Source organism: Echinops telfairi, unplaced genomic scaffold, assembly GCF_000313985.2.
Source record: "Echinops telfairi isolate 266 unplaced genomic scaffold, ASM31398v2 ScPeMD7_7420;HRSCAF=8458, whole genome shotgun sequence".
Classification (NCBI taxonomy): domain Eukaryota; kingdom Metazoa; phylum Chordata; class Mammalia; order Afrosoricida; family Tenrecidae; genus Echinops; species Echinops telfairi.
In genome coordinates this window covers 24,526,289-24,538,589 of record NW_022111320.1, presented here as the reverse complement: position 1 = coordinate 24,538,589, position 12,301 = coordinate 24,526,289, and the positions used below count along the sequence as shown (strand labels likewise).

General features: G+C 35.2%; 1 protein-coding gene across 34 annotated transcripts in view; it reads right to left on the bottom strand.

The window, feature by feature from the left end:
- Positions 1 to 12,301, bottom strand: part of CLASP2 (cytoplasmic linker associated protein 2) — a 177,671-nt gene that overhangs the window by 28,236 nt on the left and 137,134 nt on the right. For 12 of the 34 annotated variants that reach the window (XM_045297472.1, XM_045297476.1, XM_045297497.1 and 9 more), the window contains 5 exons: positions 10,822 to 10,885; positions 5,672 to 5,835; positions 4,839 to 4,917; positions 1,410 to 1,553; positions 213 to 356 (listed from right to left, as the gene is read on the bottom strand). In XM_045297472.1, coding sequence (XP_045153407.1) covers positions 213 to 356; positions 1,410 to 1,553; positions 4,839 to 4,917; positions 5,672 to 5,835; positions 10,822 to 10,885 — 595 coding nt within the window. Of the gene's footprint in view, positions 1 to 212; positions 357 to 1,409; positions 1,554 to 4,658; positions 4,710 to 4,838; positions 4,918 to 5,671; positions 5,836 to 8,512; positions 8,516 to 10,821; positions 10,886 to 12,301 lie in introns of all 34 variants that reach the window. The other 22 variants (XM_045297466.1, XM_045297468.1, XM_045297474.1 and 19 more) reach the window with 3 other exon arrangements.

The following is a 12,301-nucleotide window of genomic DNA, read 5'->3' as shown; positions in this document are numbered from 1 at the left end:
CTTCTCCAACATAACACTTAAGCCAGCACGCACGCCCGACAAGTCTGTAATCTCACTGCGAACAACCCTCCTAAACATGACCCCGCCGAGCATCACTATTAACGCCGCAGCAAGTCATCCGGCTAGTCCTCAAGGTAGGAGTGGTTCCTCTGAAGAACATTTGCTTCTTAAACATCACATTCTACAACAGCCAGAAAAGAAGTGAGAATTACCTGGGTTCCATTGCCCGTGTTTCGAAGGTGATTATGAAGAAGCTTGGTAGCACCATCCTGAAAAGTTTTTGGTAAAGCTCCTAATAACATTGTAAACTCTGGAGTATTGAGTTCAAATAAGGAAATTAGCACTGACTGTGCAGCCTAGAAAACAAAGACACATAGGATGGAGATGAATATACTTTGGTTAGTCACTGGAGATGGTATGCCTATTTCAACACTTCTGTTGCTATATCTTTAGTATAGTTTGAATATTTCTTCTATGTTAAAAAAATCAATATATTTTTTTTCACTAGACAGCAGAAAAGGTGTAATTCTCAATTCTCCGGTTTAGTTTCTTTTTTTAATTTTTAGAATTATCACATGGCAAGGATTTTATTGAACTCACTAATAATGAGAATTTGGGAAGATGTCACAACTGGTCCTAAGGAGAACAATGTAAATATATTGTCAAACGGTAATGACTATATCAACTGACCAAAAACAAAAGTATAAAATTGGATAAATTCCACAGAAGAACAATCAATTGCCTTGCCTCGATACAATTTACATCTCACTGAATTAGCATCAACTGCACCATTATCAACTATCTAGAATTCAGTGTTCTTTTCTGATAGTTGGCATTAAATGCCTTATTCAATTATTTAATAGCTTGATATTTTCTAATGATTTTCTACCAAAACAGATGAAGATTTTAGGTTTCTTTTAATATCAGCCCTTTCATTCTCACTTTTTCTATTACCCATCCCACCAGCAGCTGTTTTGTCATTGGAAAACAAACAAACAAACAAACAAGCAAACAGGGCCAAATGATGCCATTCCTAAAGCCATCCCAAGCTATTCCAAGAGCCCTTCGATGAAGATGTTGGTGTGCCCTATCCTTCTATCCTAATCCAGCTGGCTCTTTACCAGTTAACAAGTTCTGACCACTCTGGGTTGGGAAATTCATACTGGCCCATTCGGATGTGACTTCTTCATGACCGGAGATGGCGAGGCCATGGCTGGAAGAGATAGGGGGGCGAGGGGGGAGGGGCGGGACGGGGGAAGATACCCACACAGCAGAATGTACAAGGTCTTTTCTAATTTAAAAACTTTTCCTTTCTGTTCATTCCACTATTGTTCATAGTTTAGCTTTTCCCTGAGTCTAAGACTTACTTTATTTCCGATGAAACTTCTAATCTTTACATTAAAACCTACCTTCCGAACATCAGAACTCTTGGGTTCTGTTGTCCAAGTAATGACCCGAGACACTGCCAGGCGAGTCTCACTGGAGTTTGTAAAGTCTCCTGGGTCCATCTGCTTGGCTAGAGTTTCTATGTATTTAAGAATAGCAACCTTTACCTGCAGAGGTAAGCACAATGAGAAAGGACAGTTAAATGACCAATGGAAGGAGACACTGGAGAACAACTTCTGAAACAAGGAGATGATTATTTGTAGAAAATGGGAAATTAAACGATAGCAACATAAAAACAAGTTATATAACCATCTACCTAACTGAGCTACAAGCATATAATAATGTGTTTAACAACGGGGGAAGACTTACTCCTCTGGCACAATTAATCAACTGCTGGGTCTGCCTTAGAAACTTATAGCTGACTCTGTTTAGCTTCAATGGGTGCCAATCGTTATTAAATAAGTAAATTTCTCCTTGTTGGAGGAGAAAAACAAAACAAAAAACTAAAGTATTTCGTAAATGAGACATGGTGAATCAAGTGGGTAATCAAAGTGGCCAATATACAGGTGTTTTGGTCAAACATGAGTTAGTGCCACAAAATGAGATGTTTCCTTTAGAAGTCCATCAATCGTTAGAACTGCCTTCCAAAAGAAGTGTCACAGAAACGTTTAATAAACAAGTGTACCTGAAGGGCAATACTTATTTGTATGAAAGAGTTATGGTGTGTGAGTCTAAAAAGAATCTCATTACTCTCCCAAAATTTTTTATGTTTGTGTGGATAGTGGGGTGGTGGGTGGCAAAGGAAAAGACTATTTCCTAAGTGTATATCCTGCTTGCTTAGATTCAGCTTCTCCATTCTGTAGAGTAGGCCACTGTTCAATGCCCTTCTCTCAGTGAAGCTAGGGCAGGAAAAGAGGTTGAGAACCACTGTTGTAGAGCCACATCTTCCAGCATTCTAGGATTCTACATACCGGTTCTTTCAGACTTCACCTTTTCATTGTAGAAATGGCACGTGCAGAGCGCACAGTCCTTGCATATAGACAAGGACTATATACGTTAAATGCTGATTTGCTAAATAATTAAAAATAATTAAGATGTCAAGTTGGAAAGATATTACTAAAGATTAAGGTAACTAGGTTTTAAAATGCTCTTTTGTCCTTTATGATTGATTTTACGGCCATTTTTTTTCTTGTTCACAATGAGGAAATGTCAAGCCAAGTAAATATTTAGGAAGTAAACCATTAAAATAAGGTCCGGAATCTTTCACAATTTCTGCTTCCTACTTCCAGTTAAAAAAACAAAACAAGAGAATAGACCAAATTACCTTCTTCATTTCATAATGAACAAATTTTACACAGCAATAATTAAATTAGAGAAATGGGTAACCCATCAGCCATGCTGGGTGAAATATACAGTGAACAGGAAAGAGACTTCGGTTAGCTTCGAAGTAGCAGATCCCATTAACGTAAGCAACACACAACATTCTGGATTCTTGAAGCCATGTCACCTGCTATAAGTGGAAATAGTTGAAGAGTGACTATATTAAATGTAAAAAATGACCATCAGTGTATTTTGATTTTAATTTCTCACAGTAATTGATTATATTTATTTGTGCTATGTGACAATCAGGGTAGTGACTGGTAATAAATAGAGGAACACAAGTTTTCAGTTTCAAGTGTGCTTACTATACCCACAGGCAAAATAGCTCCAATGTGCATAAAATCACTTGAGTGTTTGTATTTTAGCAAAATATCACACAAAGTTATAAATTAAAAAAAACCCCACTGCTGTTGAGCTGATTCAGACTCACAGCAATCCTATAGAGCCAAGTAGCTTGTTCCACAGGGTTGCCGAGGCCGTACACCTGTACAGGACTAGGCTCAGCCACAGGTCTCACTGCTCAGCAGCTCAATGCTTAATTCTCCACACCACTAGGGCTCACCACATTATTGTAAGTTCTGTAATCCTTCAATGTATTTGTGAAACCCAGGAAAGGAGACCAAGAAAAAAAATCTATTCTTTATTTAAAGAGTATTACTTGCTCAAATAGTCACTTTGTATTACCATTTCCCCCTAGTGTAGTATTTCCTTTCTGACATTTAATCACACGACACTCTTTCTCTCAAGGTCCTCAGCAAATTCAGTCCCTTCCTCAACTCACCCCACATCTTCAGTTCTTAAGTTGGTTTAAACTTCCATTCCCATTAGACTGTGAAACATCTCTATGTATGGCTTCAACAGCACTTGACAATATTAATATCATAACTGTCATAAGAACTTATCACTGATCATATGTTGTGGGGAATGATGTACAATAATGAAGTCAATGCCTATTTATCAATATATATATATAAAGTAAGTTTTTCTTCGGCAAGTCACTTTTCAAAATCAAAACAGATGAAACTTCTTTCGTGAAGCAGCTTGGTAACATGTTGCGGTAAGTGAACCCTGGTAGGAAGCATGATCGTAACTTTGAGGCATAATGAAATTCAGCCATAAAGGGAAAGCAAAATCAACCAGGTAATAATGCTTGTGTAAATCTATTTAGTGTAGAATAGAGCAGAAAAATATAAGGCTTGTATATGTATGTATATATGCTTGTTATTTCCCTGACTTGATTTCACTTAAAACTCACTAAAAAATATCTTGTATATAACTCACGTGAATTTTTTAGAAAAGAATTCAGGGCTCATCTTTTATCTCAAAATATTTTTTCTTTTGTCATTCAATCATAAATTAACTAGAAAATGTATGCAAGGTATGATTGAGAAAGTCAATTCTCAATGAAAATTTATGCACACATACAAAATATCCCAGTTAAAAAAAAAACCAAAAACGCTACTGTTCCACAGTTGAGAAATAAAAAAATCAAACTAAAATGAAACTTAACTCTTTTCCTTAATAAAATAAATTACACAAAACTGACATTTGGCCCAAATATTAAAATTCCTAAAATAAAAATATTTTTAAACAGTAGAAGTGTTGGGGAAATCACAAACATAGAAGTAGGTAAGACTTTAAAGAGCGTGTTTGCATTCCTAGCTTAGGGTTAGATGGCCATACTTGTGATGCCTTCTACAAACGTACTCCCAGTATGCCTCTCCAAGGGCAACCTGGCATTTGACTATTACTTAAAGACAAATATCTGCACATGCTTTGAAGGCTTACAAATGTTAGTAGTTGGAAATAGATGCATACACACATTATCTGAAACACTGCAGAGGTTGTAAAGACAGTTAAGAAATAATGCAGATGGAAATAAAACCAAAAACCTTGGAGCTCCCAAAAGAGTGAAGCTGGTCCCGAAGTGCTGGCTTGGCTGTCTGAAAGTTTATAAAAACAAAAGCCACTGATTGAACAACTTCTTGTGTGGCAGAAATACAATTATCAACATAAATTTATTTTAAAAGTGATTCATTTCTTTCAAAGTTTTCAAGACTACAAATTATTACCTTTAAGCTTGGTGTTTGGGTCTGATCAACTGTAAATCTCATTAGAATATTGAACTGAAGATCATTTGGAAAAGATTCTCTGAGTGAGGAAAAGAACAGAACACAACAAAAGTCAAAAGCAAGCCTATAGCAAATGTAAGAACATAAGCCTGTGCTGAATACCAAAACAAAATGTCACGGAAAAAATAGCTCTCGATAATGTCAGTCTGGGTGCAGTCTATTTGATACAGTACACAATAAAAGTGATTCCCCAAAGAACATGAACAGCTGAGTTGATACCCAGTATGGTATTAAAAAGCAACAGTACACAGTAAGTAATAGCTTATTTTGTCTTAACTACAGTTCATTAAATACAAAGTTCATTTTCAGAGATGCTTTCCTATACCCAAATTCTGAATCCTAGATGCACTTCAACTTAGTAAATGGATATTCTACGTAATTATGTCAGCAACCTACCGAAGAAAGCAGCAATATATCTGTCACTGGTTAAGAAAGATTTGAATATTTCTATGTTACACATTCTTCTTAAACTCAGGGAAATACATTTTTGGAAAACATTAGACTGAATACAATCTTCAACTCTATTTTGCAGATGTATTTTAATGGAAATAATATACTAACGTGAATTACCCAACTTATGTTAATAAAAATTGTTACGCAAAAAATGCAGTGTTTTATCCCAAGACCAATGTTTACCATGTAGACATAGAATCCAAATGGAATGCATACAGTTTAATAATTTTAAATGACTAAGAACTCTTTACTTTTGACACACAAACGAAACATCCTGGTTACGATTAAGCAAATCTGATACATACAAAGAAAAACATTACCTTGTAATATCCAGGGCTTTCTGAACTTTTGCCTGAACAGACCCAAGCAAATCGGCACCCATTTTTTTTAGTAGTTGCGTCAGCAGAACAAATAACCAATCTTGAAGATCGTCTTTGTGGACTTGTATGAAGTCCACCAGAGTCTCCAAAAACATGCTGAACACCTATAGTTGATAAGAAGGAAGAAGGGAAGGTAAAGAGGGGATGGGAGGAGAAAAAGGAGGAAATATTGACCTCTATGTTTAAGTCAAAACTGCAATAGAAAGGAATACAGGAATCAGAGGCACAGCGATTGGCAGCCAAGCGGAAAAATAATCTCTCTTGCTTTTCTTTGGACTCTGTGATACAAGAGTACATTGAATTGTAATCCAACTTCTGCAGAAGTTCGACAATTAGCTATTCCATGCAGCATCACTCGGTAAAGAAACTGGCCATAATGGCTGGCACACCTAATGTTTTCAATGATGTCAACAGCGAACACTGGCTGAACTTTAATTCAGAGTGGGTACTATCTATATTCTCCCTGGCCCTCAGCTTTTTGGAAGAGTGGCAATGAGTAACTCAGAGGATTAACTACGGTGACAACTACTTTAAAGTATAAAATTTATATGACACTGTTGTCAAAAAAATTTTTTGGCATATGATGCATTATTTACAAAAACTGCCCCAAAGGTAATCTGAAATGATTTGGAATAATTATAACTAAATCTAAATGAAATAAACTCAAGATAAAAACCTGTACCTAAATTTTAATGATTTAAAAAAATGTTCTTGATGGCATGCTATTAGTATTCATTTCTATGGGTGGGGTTTAATATTAACATACTTGGTTCTAATATTAACCTACAAGATAAAAAAATGTATTAAAAACATGAAAGGCTTCTGCTAATCAGAAGTTGATATATCTCATTAAAACACTTACCAATAAGTGACCAACAAAGTCATGACATTTTACAAGAAATTTAGCAACAGTTTGGAAAATTTACTTCTAGACAAATAATTATCTTATGACAATGTTATAAGAAAAATTATAACCACTAATGATTACAAAAAATATTTTTAAATTGTTTTTTAAAGTTGTTGGTCATCCTAAAAGTAACCATGCTATTTTTTTATTTAACTGTTGTTTTCAATGTAATTTTTTAAATTAATCATTTTATTAGGGCTCATACAATTCATCACCATCCATACATACATCAATTGAGTAAAGCACATTTATCAATGCAATTTAACAGTGTTGTTTTCAATGTATTTTATTTCTTGAATTTCCTTTATACTATTATACATTAATTTAATTTTTTCTCCTATGTAAGAAGTGGAATTTTTATCAGAATTGTAACTAAATCTACTATTTGAATCCAAGTTTAAAAAAAAATAAACATTTTAGCAATTTGCTCAAGATACTCTTTATTTGTAAAAGCAGAAACTACGAGTCCTTTCAAGTTTGTATTACTTTCTGGACCCCTCGTCCAGTCTGCACCAACACTGCTATCACTCATAAGGCAGATTCTCTTAACTCCAACCCAATTAGAAAAAGTTCTAGGCTGAAGACTCAATCAAGTGTTATTAAGTGGATGCGTAGGGGAGATTTCTTTTTAAAAAATTGTTTTCCTTTATTTTAGGCAGTGTTATTTGCCCGTAATGTCAGGGAAGATGTATAACTATTTTCCTTCATTTCAGCCAAAACAAATTTCGTTCTTTTTCCTATAAACTTTTTGGCATTCCCCAACTTCTGTCTCTGGGGTCATATTGGCTAATCTGTGGACATATCCAAAGGTTTTATCCCTGTCTTAACTATTTCTGAATTATTTCCTTCAAAAAAGACTTCTGTAAGAAACATTTTCTTTTGGTTACACACACAATGTGAATATGGTGCACTACAAAAGGTGGGCATGCTATTTAGTGCATTCTATATATAGGAAAAGATTATTTTTTAAAAATTCTATCTTGTGGATAAACGCACTGCCATCGAGTTGATCTTGAATCATAGTGACCTTGAGGATGGAGTGGAAAGGCTCATCTTTCTCCTGTCAAGCAGCCAGGGATTTCACACTGCTCACCACTGCGGTCAGCAGCCCAGTGTAACCCACCCACTATGGCACCAGGGTCCCATCGTGTTGATGTACTCAATAAATAATCTTATGTAATAAAATTTATACATATTATGTATATGTATGTGTATCTTCAAACGATACAGTTGGAGTGGGAAGTTTCATACAAAAGTTCTCATTTGATTGTTCTTCACAACAGTTCATGTCACATGTTGCCATTTCTCAATTTCCTTATATGCTAAAATAATACTTGGGATAAAAACTTTTTACTTCAGAATAGAAAATTGAGTATCACTGCATAGTAAACTGCTCTACTGTCTTTTATGGAATGAATAACATTAATAGAATCAAGGAGAAAGTGTGTGGGAGGGTCAGAGGCTAACCTAAAAAAAGGGGGGGGACACGAAAAATCCAGGATATGCATGTAAATAACTTTTCATGAAGTCAATTTTTAATTCCATAAACCTCACAACTGCGTTTTAGTAGAACAGAATTAAAATATTTGAGATATTACAATTGCGGCAGCTTTTTCCCCTTTAATTTTCTTATATCTTAGGTGTGCCAGTCATCAACTATAGAACAGAAGAACATAATCAAATTAGATTAATTAGTAGATTAAGAAAGCACATCTCCAAACAGAATGACAGTTTGCATAACTGCAAATAGCGTTTCGTGGATTGCAAAGGGTCCAACACTGCATGAACTCTTTAGGAGAGAAAATAGAGAAAAAGGGTTAATTTCACAGTCATGCAGTAAAGTTAGGTTTCCAACAAATATTGAACCAACTTACTCTCTATTGAGAGTTCCAACACAGGGGACAGCATGCAAAAAGAAAAAAAGAAAAAAAAGAAAAACACACAAATTAGTCGCCATCAATGCAAAGTTCCTGTACGGAAGAAAAACACTTAGAAAATAAAAGTGACAAATGCTTTTCAAGGTTTTATGATAAAATTAAAATACTTTAAAAACAAGAGTTAAATGAATATGAGGGAGAAGAGCATGAGGTTTTCCTAAGTTTTCCCCTCGCACCCTTGTCAAGAAAATCAAACAGCCGTGTTGTCCTGGTCCTCTCGTCGTCGAGTCTCTACGATCCCTGGGTTCTGCAGAGAACCCAAGATTAACAGACACTCACTCCCTTTTCTCAAGAGGGCCAACATTTAGCTCCAAAGCGTGGTATCCAAAGCGGTTTTTGTCCTAATCTTTTCTTTTTCTTTCCTTTCTCCTTTTCTAATTTTTATATCAGAAGCATTGTTCTTTTACAGGTTACCTTTTGCTGTGAAGAAGGTAAACATTGTAACTGCTGATGGCACAACTCTAAATTTCCCCCAGTATGAATTAAAGTCTTCTGAATTGAAAACTGCGCCACTAAGCCCTCACTGGTAGACCAGATGTGCCCTTCTAAGAGTAGGACACTCAGCTGTGCCCAATCTTCAAGCCAGAAATGCTATTCTCAACTGGCCTATCCAAGGCTCAGGAGCTGATGTTGTAAAAGGAAGATTTGAGGACCATAAAATGTCAAAACACAGCATGCACCCAGAGAAGATTCCTTTAGTGTCACGTGCTAGAACCACATGGGATATACATTTTGCAACTGGCACATTACCATATGAAGTAAAAAGTGGGCCATGAATAAAATCTCAAAGTTGTCAAAATAAAAATATTAGAATGTCTCAATTTTATATATTTAAAATATTTAAGTTAAAAAAGTTTCAAACTTATATAGTGTTTGGTATGTTTGTTGGCTTTACTCGTTTACTTTTCATCCCAAGCTTCTAAGGCAGATATGAATGATTACTAATCTTGTTTTACAGGTCCAGTAACCAAGGCACACACTACCAGTAAGTAGTAGAGCAAAGCTGGAATTTGACCCAAGCAATCTATGTCCACTATTCATACCAATGAAAAGGGCCAGTAAGCTCTGGCCAGTAAGCCCTCAACAGCTAACCACAAGTGTGGTGGTTCCCACTCTGCGGGGGAAATAAGGCTATTTGTTCCCAGAAAGACTTACAGTCTGGGAAACCTCCAGTAGAGTTGCTCTGAGTTGGAATTGACTTGATGATAGTTTGCTATCTGTGTCGTTTAGGACTATTTCGTACTACCTTTTGAAAAAATGTTAAAAAGCTTTACATCATCCATTTGCTGCTTTATGTTCTAAACTGTTGTTGGTTGCAATATCATTGAAAAATGGTTATACAGTCAACTTGAAAGTAGGTCCTCCACTTGATTTAAACTTTTAGCTAGATTTTAGTATAAAGTAGGCTTTTAATATATTTAAGCAGTATTGTAAGTAATGGAAATATTAAAAATGGAAAAACATGAAGAAATGATGTATGTGAGAGTAAAGTGAAGACCAAAATAAATAAAACCAGAACAAAATTTGATGTTTTCTGAAAATTTCCTTCTATATGTCTTTCTCATTTAGGTGAGAGTATCTCCTATAAATGCTTGATATCCTAAGGGAAGATACTAGTAAAGTTTCACCATTGTCCAACACAATGCTAGAAAACAGAATAAGTGAATACATTTTTATGCATAATATATAGAAAATACCAAGCAAAAATTTTGAATACACATGCATATCACAAATGAAATACTTAATCTAATGAATTTTAATAGCCATTAAAGCCAAGTTTTCAAAGTCTTTATCAACTATATCTAATGTGCAAAATGCTTCTTTCGTAATATTACCAACTATGACTAGAACCATAGTTTGTTATTGTTTTCTACTTACCGCAATTTCCTTTACAAATTGTACAAAACTCTTAGCAATACAAAATTACATCCACCCTTGAGTTAAAATGCAGTGTAATTTATTGCATGTCTCTCAAGAGTAGTGCTTGTTATTCTACACTTCAGCTTCTCCTGTTGGACAATCTATTATTGGAGAAGGTTGAAAGGATATATCAGAGAGCAATTGCTAAAATGTGCCCTATCAGACACTTAATTTCAATCATGTTTGAAAATATTATCACTATTTTGAGACAATAATCAAGGAGAGGGGGGAAAAGGCTTCCTGGTTTTTTGGTTACTCTTTTTTGTAAGGAGGGGTGAGTAACACAAATGATCTATGAGTAAATAATCTTAAATACCAAAACATACCTTGCCATGAGGATCAGCAAACATCCTTGTAAAAATCTCACATAGTCTTTTCAGTTCAACACGACTGTCAAAATAATAAGGTGACTAATTAGTATCTTGTACGAAAATGTCAAATAATGGTGACCTTATATGTATTTAGATTTCTTTAAAATATAAAAATAAAGAGTAAAAATATTAGACCTCAATACTTATAATTTTTAAAAAAACATTTAATAGGGCTAAAGAATATTAAAACAATGACAATAACAATCTGCTGTTAACCACATTGTGTTAAAAGTTGAAAGTTATATGAAAAAAAAATACCATTACATTTCACTAACGTAGTAGAACAAGGTAGTTTACAAGTGACATTTCCAGGACACAAATCTTCTCTTTAGTAAGTTCCAGGATGTGTTCTTAAATTTTACCATCTATATTCTGAAGTCTTTGTAAAATGTTATGTCTAGTCCCTTTGCCATTTAAAATGTACACTGAAGCTAATATGATCCTAATCCTGATGGAGTTGTGAACAATATTGTGATGATTTATTTACTCAGTAAGTCCTTGAGTGGGATATGCACACATGAATTTGCACTGGATATTACCCAGACAAGTGCCTCTTTTAAATTACATAGGTATAATACTCCTTGAAATAAACACACCGCTGGTAATTCAAACTCTGGTTTAAAAAGAATCGCAAGTCAGGAAGAGTCCTCCATATTTCGCCACACTCAAACTGGTGAATCTGAATTATGTGAAAGTAGGTCCTTTTAATAAAACTTGAGAAAAGTTCAATGTTAACAGCATTTTAAATAAAGGTATGCTTCCTTTCATATATGCATTTAAGTATTTTAAAATCCAGCAAACAGTCAAACAATTCACACGTTCTTGTTCAATGAGGTTGATTTCCGCTTACAGGACACTCGATGACAGTGGAGCTGTCCTGCAGTTTCCTGGGCAGCCATTCCCACAGGACCAGATCGCCAGATTCTTTCTCTATAGAGAGCAGTGTGTGGGCTCAAACCAATGATCTTTTGTTAGAGGCCACGAGTTAACCCACTGTGCTATGATATCTCCTAGTATATATATGAGGGGAATTCAAAGGGTTCATGGAAAACACCATTATCTTTTAATTCCATTTCCCACAAGCTTTGTTCATGAAGGGCCTTAGAATAGTTAACTCTCATAATGTACAAGTCCTTTGAAAAAGCAATGATACATCTAGCAGGTACGTGTTTTCGCTTCATAAAACAGCACTAAAACCCAGTACAGACAACCACTTAATGGTCTGCCGCACAATGATCTGGAAGGCAAGTGTCACTCACAGAGAGCTTAAATAGAAGCAGTTTCCTCAACTAGGAACTTCAAGAGTGAACAACAGAGGCTTTAAACATTACATAGGTAATAGGTAAAGACAATGTTGGAGGATGTAGGAAAGAAAAGCAAGCAAAAGACACACACACACACACACACACACACACACACACACACACACACACAC